The 13,540-nt window shown below is 40.8% G+C and overlaps 1 protein-coding gene across 1 annotated transcript in view; it reads left to right on the top strand.

Moving 5' to 3' along the window:
- The window catches only part of COL6A6 (collagen type VI alpha 6 chain), a 165,890-nt gene that overhangs the window by 66,555 nt on the left and 85,795 nt on the right, over positions 1-13,540 (top strand). The window contains exons 9-18 of the mRNA XM_045503667.1: positions 953-1,296; positions 1,380-1,458; positions 5,420-5,574; positions 7,614-7,706; positions 9,100-9,153; positions 10,866-10,937; positions 11,024-11,050; positions 11,598-11,642; positions 11,730-11,783; positions 12,837-12,899. Coding sequence (XP_045359623.1) covers positions 953-1,296; positions 1,380-1,458; positions 5,420-5,574; positions 7,614-7,706; positions 9,100-9,153; positions 10,866-10,937; positions 11,024-11,050; positions 11,598-11,642; positions 11,730-11,783; positions 12,837-12,899 — 986 coding nt within the window. The remainder of the gene's footprint in view (positions 1-952; positions 1,297-1,379; positions 1,459-5,419; positions 5,575-7,613; positions 7,707-9,099; positions 9,154-10,865; positions 10,938-11,023; positions 11,051-11,597; positions 11,643-11,729; positions 11,784-12,836; positions 12,900-13,540) is intronic.

Below are 13,540 nucleotides of genomic sequence, written 5' to 3'. Positions count from 1 at the left end.
GCCTTAGTAGGGATAAGAGCAAAGCACTCTAAATGGAAAACTCTAAGTATTTCTCAAATCCCAGAATGGCAAAGGTTTCAGCTTCCTGACTGCCTGAGCTCTGAAGGCAACACCGTCTTTGGCATAAACTAAAAAAGATCCCAAAGGATCTCTTGGAGTTTTTCTTTTTTACTTTTTCCTTTCTGAGTGGATGTTAGAAGACAAAAAGAAGATGGGGCGCCTGGGTGGCTCAGTCGGTTGAGCGTCCGGCTTCAGCTCAGGTCATGATCTCACGGCTTGTGAGTTCGAGCCCCGTGTCGGGCTCTGTGCTGACAGCTCGGACCCTGGAGCCTGCTTCAGATTCTGTGTCTCCCTCTCTCTCTGCTCCTCCCCTGCTGGTTCTCTGTCTCTGTCTCTGTCTCTCTCTGTGTGTCTCTCTCTCAAAAATAAATAAACATTAAAAAAATTTTTTTAAAGAAGACAAAACGAAGAATCAAAGATTGTTTTTAGAGAAATCATCATAGTCCTCACTTTAGACAAATCATGATTTATTTTTTCTAAATGACTATTCAAATTTTTGTACTCCCGTCTAGTTAAAATTTGTTGAACGACCTTAATTGATAAGTAGTATGATATGGATTTCCTATTGTAGACTATTACCATTTCCACTATAATTTTAGATATTTAGATGATTTTGCATGGCTTTTTCAGTGGCCACAAATGAAGTCTTTCAGAACTTTGTTACAAAATCCTCTAGATTTTATACCAGTTAAAAAAAATATTCTATCCTTGTACAGGTTGTCCAAGAGTGATTCTAAGCCTCTTCCTGTATTCACTCATGCTCTTCCTTGTTTTCCAACTTTATAACTGGAATAGAAATAAGAATTTCAAGTACCTTGATTCAGACACGGCATCGAAGCCAAACAAAGGTATTTGTGGATCTAATAAGATATACTTTTCCCTTGAACCCTAGATTGTTTTGTGGATGTTGTGGTCGGATTTGACATCTCAACTCATGAGAATGGGCAGACTTTGCTCGAAGGTCAGCCTTGGATACAAACCTACCTTCAAGACCTCTTACGTGCCATCAGCTCCCTCAATGGGGTAAGCTGTGAGGTGGGCACAGAGACTCAGGTTAGTGTGGCTTTTCAAGTGACCAATGCCATGGAAAAATATTCCCCCAAGTTTGAGATCTATAGTGAAAACATACTGAACAGCTTGAAGGATATAACAGTTAAAGGACCATCTCTTCTCAACACAAACCTCTTGAATTCTCTGTGGGATGCATTTCAGAATAAATCAGCTGCTCGAGGAAAGGTAACCTGATTTTATTTTATTTGTCAATCTGTGATTTCAATGACATCCTTTTTACTCATTTTTCTTTTTGAATACTTTCCTAGGTGGTTCTCTTATTTTCAGATGGATTGGATGATGACATTGAAAAGCTGGAACAAAAATCTGATGAACTGAGAAAAGAAGGTATTGAGCATAGGGAGAGGTGGGAAGGGAGTGTTTAATGATTTAATAACCTCAGAACTTAATTCTGGCTCTTACGTTCTCAAGCACTCAAATAACCCTAAATTTGCCAACCAATACGCATTTGGGAGAACAAATGAGCTCTCAAAACATTTTGGCGTCTACTTTTTCCTTCATACTCTGTGCGTGTGGAACAGCACTGAATACAAAGTCATACCCTTTCTCTTGTATCGCTGTGTTTCTTCTTCCTGAGCTTTCCTGGAGAGTGTTCCTGTCTCCCTTGGTGTCTGCAGAAGTGAACAGTGTATTTCTTCTTGACCAAGGAATAGGAGAGTTGGATTATTTTCTTCTGACACTGGTAAAGTTTTCAGAATTGCGTGCATTGTTGGACAAGTCTACTCGTGTTTTGGAGCTTCCTAATTAGTTCCTTCCTTCAGACCACAGAGGGACCAACCATGGTGCTTATGAGTTTTTCAAGCACTGGTGCTGGGCTTTTCATTTTGGGAACCTGTGCCCAGACTGACTTATTGTCAGTTTTACTAAAGTATGGATCAGTGGAAGAAAAATGCATCCACATGTTTTGGTTTGACTAAGAGTAGAAATACTTGTCTGTAAGTGCATGCTATTGGTGCCCCACCCAGACCCCCTTTCCAAGCAGATTCCTCCATCTTCGAGCTGCTGTGATTATTGGCTGCTAGAAACTCACAGGCTCTCCTTTGAAGAATTGCTGTTGGCCAGTGGAAGCCACTGGGAGGTTACTCCCTACCCCACCTCTAGGCTGCAGGTAGAGTAAAAAGAGTTGGTCCTTTACCTCAAAATGGCACCAGTTCTGTGGTGTAATTTATGTTCTAGAGTTCTCCATGGGATCAGGGTGAAGCTAGTCTTCAGCTGAAACACTTTCGAGCTCCACTCCTTCCCCTGCCCTATCTTGCTTTCACCCTGTTCTTCTAAGAGTGCTTCCTCAATAAATCGTATGCATCCAAATCCATATCTCAGGCTCTTCTTCTGGGGAACCTGGCCTAAGACAGCTGCTTAGGCTGCTCCCCAGTTAGCTGCTAGAAGCTGGGTGGATTTTGTCTTTTTCGTTTGGTTCTCTCTCCTCAATCTTAAACAAATTACAAAGTTAACTGAATTTACAGCTGGAAAGTAATTTTTATTTTGCCCTTTATTTGCTAAAGCTGATTTCTTTTTATTCTTTCAAGTCTTGGACTTTTTTTATGATCTGAGGTGGAGATATTAGTGAAGACTGAGCATAAGTCTCTAGAGTGCTTAGTGTGGGTGGCTAGGGTTTTTTGTTTTTTGTTTTTTGTTTTTTGTTTTTTCCAGCATTTCTTTTATGGGGAAAAGATACATCAAGAGTTTTCTCCATGAAGTTTTCCTTGGAAAATCCAGATTTCTAAGACCAACCTTCTTTCTCCCAACTCCCAAAGAAAAACTAATAAATGAGCTTCAACTCCAGAAGCTGGATTTTTAATACCCCCCAAATTCAGAATCTTTGAATGGGACTGATAAAGGGATGGTGGCCATAATGCTTTTTTAAAAGTGTTAAATGGCTCTCAATATGGGTAAGGAGTACCTCTAGTTCTGGCTTCCTATATTTAAACATACATGATTTCAGTTGATGTTTGGCCCCATAATCTATTAACCTAGGAAGGCCTCCCTAATTTGAGGCCAGGTATCTATCTGTCTGTCTATCTATCAATCTGTCTATCTCTCTAAACTGTGCAATTATCGTGATACAAGAAGAGACCAAGAGAAAAGAATCCTCAGTGGTGGCTGTGGCTTTATAACTAATCCATATGGACTGGAGTTTGAATTTAATTTTTTAAATCTAGTGCTGTAGAGTCTTCCCAGGGATTCTTTTATTCTTTCAGGTTTTATAATCTTTTCTTCCTGAAATTATTTTTATAAATTGTATTTAAGATCATCTGACTTCTTTCTACAAAATTTTTTTTAACGTTTGTTCATTTTTGAGAGCCAGAGACAGAGCGTGAGTTAAGGAGGGGCAGAGAGAGAGACACACACACACACAGAGTCCGAAGCAGGCTCCAGGCTCTGAGCTGTCAGCACAGAACCCGATACGGGGTTTGAACTCATGAACCATGAGATCAGGACCTGAGCCGAAGTTGGACGCTTAACCGACTGAGCCACCCAGGTGCCCCAAGATCATCTGACTTCTTATTAGATGAGTCTGAAAGGAGCAGAATCGGAGTCCTCCATCCTGAGAAAAACAGTTACAAATAATAGTTATTGCATATTTCCTGCAAAACAACAATCCCATGGTTCTCATGACTCTTAAATTTTTATATTTCCTGGAACTTATAAGAAAAATTCCCCCCTTATAAATAGATCCATTAGCATGCCTTCTCTTGATCATTAAACTTTGTTGATGAACTCAACATTCTTCTGTTTCCCAGCCGGCTTCACCATCCCTTTTCTCCTTGTCATTCTCATTCCTGGAAGAGGGGCTAATGCCTTGTTGCTTTGAGACAAGCCAGAGACGTCAACGCTACAACCAGGGAAGTCCAGGCAAATCAGGACACGTTCGTCACCCTATTCTTTGGTGTTTCTTTCTTCCTTCCATTTCAGCCAGCCACTCTGCTTTCCTCTCCTATAACTTGAACCTCCCCAGTATGTCCCTGAAACTTTGTTCTCTTCATTCTTCTCTTCTTCTCATTCAAGATAATTCAGAATCGTATTACACTTAGAAGGCGTTCTGAACTTTGAGGTCCATGAACATTTCCTTTTTCTAGTTAATTGGTTTCCAAGTCCTATCTAAAGAATTCTTCACCCATCCATAATGAAATGAGAAAACTTAGTCCAATGGAGTCAGGTTTTCATAAAGCTAAGTTTATTCCATTTTAGGATTGCTCTTTACTCTGATGATGTTGTTAGTATGTTTTTGTTACTAAGATATCCTTTGAGAGTAGGCTTTGGAATCAGGCTTTCCAGGTAGAAACCTAAAAATACCACTTGAGCCAGTCATTTAACTTCTTCAAGTTTCAGTTCACTTGTCTGTAAAATACAGCTGTAATCCTACATACCCATACAGTTGTATTTGTATCTTACAAATAAGATAATGCATGGAAAGCACTTAACCAACCCCCAGCCACATAGTAACTATTAATAAATGAGAGCACGGTAGTTACTATGGTTACCTCCGCCATAATGATGGCCAACGTTATTACCATTATCATTTCAAGGTTATATCAATCAATATTTATCATTTCATGTTTGTATTAATTAATACTGTGCTAAGTAAGTCAACCCACTGTCAGTCCCTGAACGTTTTCTTTGAAATATTCTGGTCTATAAAATTCCAAAGCTTATGAGCTACAGCTCTGGATGATTATATGTCATTTGTTTCTAATTGCCTGACAAGAGGTCTCTTACTGCCGAACAGTCTCCTATTATAATTCCAACTGGATTATTGATTCCTTATGAGGGCTTTATAGCTGTGCTTCTCAAACTTCAATGTGCATACAAATCATGTGGTGGTTTTATTAAAATACAGATTCGGATTCTATAGGTCTGGGATGGGGCTTGAAATTATGTATTTCTGATAAGTTCCCAGGTGATGTAAGTCCTGCTGTCGAAGGATCCCCCTTTGAATGGCAAAAATTTAGAACACTTGCTTTTTTGATAGATTCATCCCTGTATATCTTAGCATGCTCTCTGGGCCCTTTTTACATCACTATATCTCACTTCAAATCATGAGGGAACTGGAAGTTCTACTGTAATATCCCTTGTCTCCAGTTTAACTAGTTTTAAGAAAATGTAATTCCTTGTGTTCTCTGATGATAATCTTGTCACTTGTCAGTTTTACATTGCGTGGTTGGGGGAAGTTGACAACAAAATGAGTGTTCCTCTTGCAACTGTTTTCCTAAAATAACAATTTAGGTACGTATGCAAACAGATTAAAATAACCAAACCCACCTCACCCGGAGTAAACTGTGTTGGATAGGCCTGAATGCCCTCATAACTGTTGCTCTGGATGGAGCCAGCGACTCAAGTGACCTGGCTGATCTTCTCTACATTGAATTCGGGAAAGGGTTTGAGTATAGGACCCAGCTCACTATTGGAATGAGGGACCTTGGGAGCCGACTGTCAAAGCAACTGGTATGTTACTTAGAAAAGGCTGGTGAGTTTAAACTTTCTGTCTTGTATATAGATTTAATATTTATGCTTACGAATTTCACTTGGGAATGAAAAAAGCTTTTCTGAATTAGTGAACAACCTAAATAAGAGGGTGTTTTGAAAAAAAAAAAATGATAGAGATCTGTCAAAGCAAGTTTAATTAATGTGGTAGGCAAAAAAGAAGGAAGAAACTGAATAGCACCTACAGTCCCGCCCGAATTAGAGTCACTGAACATAAGTGCCAGAGGGAATCTGGGGTGAGAGGATGAATCCGCTGCTCCCTCAGCCAGCCAGTGTTCACAGCCCTTGTGGATCCTAAGTGTTCCAGCTTACCACAGTGAGTATAATTCTAGTGTTTAAGATGTGTGTTTTCCCTGCAATGTGGCCTGTAAAGGAGAGTCAATTGCACTTGGAGTTCAACCAAAGAAAGAGCAACCTGCTTCGATGTTGGAGGAAGAATGAGTGATGGGATGATAGACCTCCAATGTTGTCCTGTGTGTGTGATCAAAAGCTTTTTCAGTATGTTCACTGAGATGTTTGCCTTGTGAACTCTTTTTAGAACCTAGTGCCGATGGGAGATGCATTCCAGTCATGCCCCTTTCAGAAATGTGCATGAACTCAATAGAAGGAAGGGTTACTGAGTTACATGGCACTATTTTCACCTTAATGACGGGCTAATAATTTGTGATTCACTGATGATTTATAAAATCTATAGTCACATCAAGACCCTTTCCAATAACATGCTAGCTCCTGCTGTTTCTCACCTATAGAATTTGCATACAAATAGATGTTTAAACACAATTTGTTCAGTGCAGAAATGATGTAAAAATAATCACTTCAGGAATATAGAGGGGCACCTGGGTGGCTCAGGTTGGTTGAGCATCTGACTCTTGATTTCAACTCAAGTCATGATCCCAGGGTCATGGGATTGGCCCCACCTTGGGTTCTACAACTAAGTGTGGAGCCTGCTTGGGACTCTTTCTCTGTCTCCCTCTGCCCCCTCCCCAGCTGGTGCTCTGTACTGACAGTGTGCACCCCGACACGGGGCTTGGTCCCGCGACCATGAGATAATGACCTGAGCCGAAATCAAGAGCGGGCACTTAATCAGATGAGCCATGCAGGCCCCTGTGGAGAAATTTTTTCTAATGGCTGAAAAGGAACATTATATAATAATAAATACAGAAGCACAACTGCTAAATGGTTATAACAAAACATTTTCATTGTTCATCACACTAGAATTTTGATGGGAAACTTCTCAACACAAAGATTGATTCTACCCTACTAAGGCCAAGCATGGTGTTTATTGCGAACTGAATTTTCCTAAAAATTTAATCTTATGGGTTAATTATAAAAATGCAGTGGAATCTGTCAGTTTTTCAAAGGACAACAATGTTCAGGATAAAATTCACTGACATTTTTCAATCTATAATATGGTTTTTCCGCCTGGGTGTAAAGAGGAATCTTCTCCCCATGCCCCCACCCGCAGCAAGTGTTTTGGAAATGTTGAGTGTGTAATTGGTGTGTTAGCAATCCTGTTACAAACTTTTCTGGAAGTGTTTACCACTGGACTCCATTGCAAGCCATATGACATTGGACACTATCTAAATCCTCAAGCATACAAAGATTTCACAAAAGGGGGAAAGGAGCAAACAGCATTCATTATATCGAACAAAATATTGGGGGCAAAATTATATGAGGTAATCAACAACATCATGGTCAATGCTGGGATGGGGTGGAAACAGGAAATGAGTATGCAAGGAGTTGGCCGTGGCTAAACTAAGCATTTCGAGAGCACGAAAGGATTTGATTTGATTCTGAAGTCCTCATGTGGTGGAGAATGCAGACCACAGAAGGAAGGATAGCAGCTAAAGAATGTCACAGGCACTCTGTGGAGCACGGTCACTTTAATGGCAAACGGGCTTCTGATATGGTGGTAAAGGTCTGAATGACGTGGCTAAGCTTGTATGTGTGATTGGGAAGCAGTGCCATCAAATGTAATGTACTTCCCACCCTCCGCCAAGGTCAATGTTGCTGAGAGGACATGCTGCTGTTTATTCTGCAAGTGCATTGGAGGGGATGGCACAATGGGAGATCCTGGACCACCGGGCAAAAAGGTGATTTTAAGATTTATGGTGCACTATATGTGAATGTCATATGCCTGAAAGACATGAGTTTAGGTAGAAATAAAGGATGGTTTTTAACTTCAAGATAGAGCCTGTGAGGTAACCACTTAGGATATTCCTCATCTTCTATGTCAAATTAGATAGTCATGGCTTTCCCTTGGAGTCTTCTAAAGAACCTTCTATACAAGTGTTGGGAGCAATGGCTGCCAAGATCCTTGCTTATCCAGTGTTCAGCAGCAATGACAACGACACAGAGAAATCAACTGCGATCTCTGTGTTGAATAATGAAAACCTCCTGAAAATAAGCGTTATTTCAATTTCCATTTTTAATGACTACAGAGTGATACAAGTGAAGTAGGGAGTATTTGGGATAGTCTTCTGAAAACCAAATGAGGTCAGATCACCCTAGCCTAGCAAAAGATGTGGCGATGTTTCAGTCAGCTTTAACCAGACCAGAAATGTCACAGATGTATGCACAAACATGCCGATTATAAAACCGTAACCAACAATAGATTCGTGTATTTCCTAACCAAAAAATATGTATGTACTCTTCTAAAAAAAAACATGATTGGGGATTTAGGAAATGTGAAAACATGTACAAACATAATATGGATGTGTTTAATAATTTCAATACTGCTTCTTTACATGTGTGTTTGATTTGTGAACAATTTATAGATGGCACTATAACTCCCAAATCAACATGTTTGTGTCTCTGTATAAAGTGTTCAGACTATTTCCTGAATGCTTCAACTGCATGTAAGGAGAATGGCAGATTTTTTTAAAGCAGGGCTCAGAAAGAATGAAAAGAAATGTGTGTGGCCTATTTTTCTATGTGTAGCATAAACCCTGAAAGATTTTTTTAATGAAAAGAGGATAATTCTAGTCTGTCAAGGGCAAATATAGCTCTGTGCACTTGAATGTTCGTCTGAGAAAAAAATTCCAGCACTATATATAACCCCAGAGAGAGTTATGGACAATATTATGATCCACACGTGCACATACACTTGAGTTATCTGGATGCTTGTTTCAAAACTACATTCTTAAAACATTTTTAATTTGAGAGAGCACGTACAAGCTGGGAAGGGACAGAGAGAGGGGGGGAGAGAGGATCCCAAGCAGGTTCTCTGCTCACAAACCATGAGATCATGACCTGAGCCAAAATCAAGAGTTTGTCACTTAACTGGCTGAGCCACCCAGGCACCCCAAAACTATATTTATTTTTATGTGTGTAAATACAGCCTAAGTTGTGGAGGAAGAACTATTTTTTTTTCCCAAACCCCTACAGCTCTCTGTAAAGTGAAACTAAAGTTAAAGATTTTTGCTTGATTACCTCTGGTTTTTGGTCTGTGGAGTGCTAATGCATTCTTCCTTTCCTTATTTCCAGGGATCCCCAGGTTTTAAAGGCAGTGAGGGCTACCTGGGAGAGGAAGGCATTGCTGTAAGTCAAGGTTTTCTCACTTGTATTTATTCCTGAGAACATATCTACAATAGGAAATCGTTTGTGTTAACTCGGAGGGAAAAAAAGAGAAGTCAGAGTCTAAGAATTCATGTACAAAATCTGAGGTCTTTCCTAATCCTCATCGGGCTTTGCTTCTGATGGTCAATAATGGTTTATTAACCTACTGTCTCCTCTTTGACTGTTCGCCAATGCTGCACAATGAACTCAGTGCGAAAGTTCTTTTCTTCACCAGGGGACTCAAATCACTGCCATTTCCCTCTTCCTGATCCATTTTGCACAGGTAAACCAACTCCCCACATTGTTTATCAAGGACCTCCACTCTTTTTTGCATCCATCCATCTAACCATCCCTTTCTTCCTTCCTTCCATCCATGCATTCATTTAACAATGATCTGTTGAGCATCTTACCATTTGTCACATTCTTTATCAAAGACCTCACTCATGAATGAACTTACCCATTCATTTATTCATTTAACAAATATATACGAAGGAATTCTACCATGCTTCAGGCACAGTGCTAGACCCTAGAAATAAATAAAGAAAAGAAAAAATGATTCCTATCTCCGGTAACTGCAGACTAGCGGAAAGGCAAATGAGACCATTGTGTTTCCAGTTGTTCTACACAAGGACTATACTAAAGGTATAATGAGGTGCATTGTGACAAAGCATGGCAGAACAAATCCATAACAGCCTTGGTAACAGTTGAATCTTGGGAGAGGAAGGCCGCAAGCTAGAGGTAATGCTTAGGCAGACATCTGAAGGACAAATAGATACTTCTTCAGGCAAAGTATGTGGGGAAAAACATGTTATTAGAGAGACAACAGTGTGTTCAAGGGCATGTAACTGAGTCAGAATCGAATCTGTGTAGAATGGCACATGGCCAGCATGGCTGGAACCCAGGACACGGTGAGAGGAGGTTAGGTGGCAAGCAAGACCCATATTTTTGGGAGTCTTGAATATTCTGCAGAAGATTTGGATGGTATCTTTTAGTTGATGAGCAGTCATTGAAGCAAAAATGGAGGGGGCATGGCTTTAGAAAGCACACTCAGACAATGTTATAGATGCTAGTAAGGCAGGGGTTACAGGTAGAAGTCTTGCAGTAGTAGGTGCAAGACAGAGGAGTCCTAATCTTAGTTGGGGGGCAGTATAAGTGGATATGTTAAACATGTTGAATGTATGGAATTTGGTGACCTGGGGAGAGAGAAGCAGGGGACGACCTCTCATTTCCACTCACAAGACCTCACAGACGAGTGGGATTACCAAGACAAGCACTGCAGGAATCATATTTGGTGAAAGAAAGAAAAAGATAAATTTTGGACTAGAAATCATGCTTAGATCTTGCTTAGATCATACCCAGCGCATCTTCCTCTGATACCTCACTGATTCTTCATTATCTGTTCCTGGAATATCTCCTGAAATTTTGAGAATACATTTTAGCTGCCAGTTATTTGTATGTCTGTTTTATTTAGATACCACCCCACCCAGGGCAGTCTCCAGGTGGGATCCAAAGCAAAGGGCTGTCGTCAGAGTAGTTCTGATTGTCTTACATGCTCAGCTTTAATAAGCATGAATTCTGGACTGTAAACCATGAGCAGTTACACATTTTTTTCCAACACAAAACTTGTAAAAATTTCTAAGACAGAATCCAGATTACAATAGGAAAAGCTTATCTAGGTATGTGGTCTTTCTCAGGGAGAAAGAGGAGCCAGTGGACCAGTCGGGGAGCAAGGTACTAAGGGATGCTATGGCGCCAAAGGTCCGAAGGTAAGGGTTGCATGAGACATTGTGAAGTCTCCCTAACATGAATTCCATTCTCCTACACTAACCACTACTGCCCTTTCTATTTTCAGGGAAACAGGGGACTAAATGGACAGGAGGTATGGTACCAAACATATCCATTTATCTGCCCACCTGGTATCTAGAAATATTTTTATTTTCGAGACTACTGACCAGTAGATTATACAAATGAAATTTCCTTTGATCTTCCTTTTTTATTGCCAGCCATTTGATTCGGTCTATTCCCGTCTTTTATTGCAGGCAATGCATATTATTTGTTCACAGTTTGTTTCTTTTTTTTAATTTTTTTTTAAAGTTTACTTATTGATTTTGAGAGAGCCAGCTCACATGCCAGTGGGGGAGGGGCAGAGAGAAAGGGAGAGAGGGAATTCCATGCAGACCCCACGCCCAGTGTGGAGCCCCACCCTGGGGCTCGAGCCAACGAATGTGAAATTATGACCTGAGCCGTCACCAAGAGTTGGATGCTCAACCTACTGAGCCACCCAGGTGCCCCTGTTCACAGTTTCTATTACTCGGTCATCTTTGTTATTGCTCAGGACCAGGCTGTATATGAAAGACAAAACTAGACTTTCAGATTTGTTTCCACATAAATGTAACAAACTCTTCTGATCACATCTGTGTTTTCAGGGAGAAGTCGGAGAAAGTGGAATTGGTGGATTAAATGGAGAACAGGTAGAGCTTTCTCTGTGTCCCATAAAGACCCTTCTGAGCTATTTCTCATGAAGAAGACAGAAATCTGAGTTTATCCTTCTCTTTTAGGGTGAAAGTGGTCTTCCTGGAGAAAAAGGAGAAAAGGGTGATGAAGGATCCCAGGTAGGGATTCAATAAAGAGACAACAGCAAACTGTCCTGGCAATTAAAGGTGTGACTAACAGAGTAGAACCGCTACCCTAAGTGTATCAGGCAGCTAGTGCCGCAAAATTGCTTTGTGACAATCACCAAACCTCAGTTGCGTGCGACAGTAAATTATTTCCTATGTGTCTGAGGTTCACAGCCTAGATCACTGGTCTATGCTGAGCATGGCTGCCCTTGGTTTGTGTGACTATGGGCTGGCTGGGGGCTTTGTTCCTCATGTCTCTGATCCTCCTCCTGGGGCCAGAGAGCGCTGCCTGGCTCTGTTGGCCGTAACCTTTCTGTGGCCATGGCAGGTGCACAAGAGAACAAGGAGAAACACACAAGTTCTCTTGAGGCCTAGACTTGGAACTCAGATGAAGTCATGGCCAAACTCGGGGGTGGAGACCCTTGCCCTACCACAGTTGGAAAGCATTGCAGAGTTCCATGGCAAAGAGCATAGATACAGAGAGGAGTGATGAATTGGGACCATGATGAAAAACAGCTACCACACCAAGAATGGTAACAGGGTGTTGACAAGAATCTGTGGTGCGGAGTAGCACGCTGAAAATGTGTGCCACTCATTCCCATCTAGAACAGACACCAACAGCTGCCATACTTCCATCATCTTCTTTATCTGTCTTCAGGGTGTGAACAGTTGAGTCGGAACCCCAGTTTCTAGTTGATAGAACCACCTTGGGGGAAATGGATAATCTCTCTGAATCTCAGCTGTTCCATTACAAGAAAGATAGAAACAATACCTAGTTTATAAAGTAGCTGTAAAAACTAAACAAGACAACAAATGTGTCTGGGACACAGACTTCATTACTGTGGTAAATAATTGAGGTCACTCTTAAATTATTTATATGATGCCTGAAACTATTTTGGGTTGTCCCTCTGTCTGGTTTAGAAAAAGCTTTAGTTATTTATTTGAATATTTAGTTATTCAAATCAGGGAGAGGGGAAGCTCTTTGTTCTTACTAGTGTTACTAAAAAAGTCTCGTCTTATCCTTCTTCTGATTTGTATTATCTTTAGGGAAGCCCGGGACAGCGAGGGGTTTCTGGTGACCGAGGCGCAAAGGGCCAGCGAGGAGACCCTGTAAGTGTCGGGGTTGTGTGGGCTGTGAGCTAAACAGAGCTTAGTTCCCATCAGCTTCTGATAAGGAGAGAGACCCACTTTAAGATACAACAATCTTGAGTTTAAATCATCATAGATAAAACTGTTGTAGAACTTTAAAAGCAGTTCCTTGTGCTATCTGTGGGATGAACATGGACAGTGAGAAGACCCTGCCCATCATTTGTGCATGTATTTTTTTTTTTTTTTGAGACTACATATTCAGAATGGTTGTGCTTCAGAGCCATCAGGGAACTTCAATACCCTCCATTATTTTCTTCTGAATACCTCAAAATAGGGTCAGAATGGAAGTAACAAAGCCATCTCTCCTCTTCCGTTCTTCAGCAGTCTCTCTCAATTGAGAGTATGAGCTTAATTTTCTTGACTCCAAGCCAGCTAAGACTGTATTCAGCAAAACCTATGACCGAAAAGTACCTGCTCTCCCGGATACAACCTGGCTGAATAGGCACGACCCACACCAATGTGGGGGATACGCCAACTCCCGGGGAACGTCAGTACTATAGGATTTTCATCGCCCCACCCACACATAAATAAGTCTCCAAAGCCTTAATGAATTAGGATTTAGGTTTGTTTTTAAATGTTTATTAAGCCTTTTTATTGAGATA

The sequence above is a fragment of the Leopardus geoffroyi genome, chromosome C2 (assembly GCF_018350155.1).
Source record: "Leopardus geoffroyi isolate Oge1 chromosome C2, O.geoffroyi_Oge1_pat1.0, whole genome shotgun sequence".
NCBI classification, from domain to species: domain Eukaryota; kingdom Metazoa; phylum Chordata; class Mammalia; order Carnivora; family Felidae; genus Leopardus; species Leopardus geoffroyi.
Note: the sequence above shows the minus strand (reverse complement) of the source record. Positions and strands in the feature narration are given on the sequence as shown.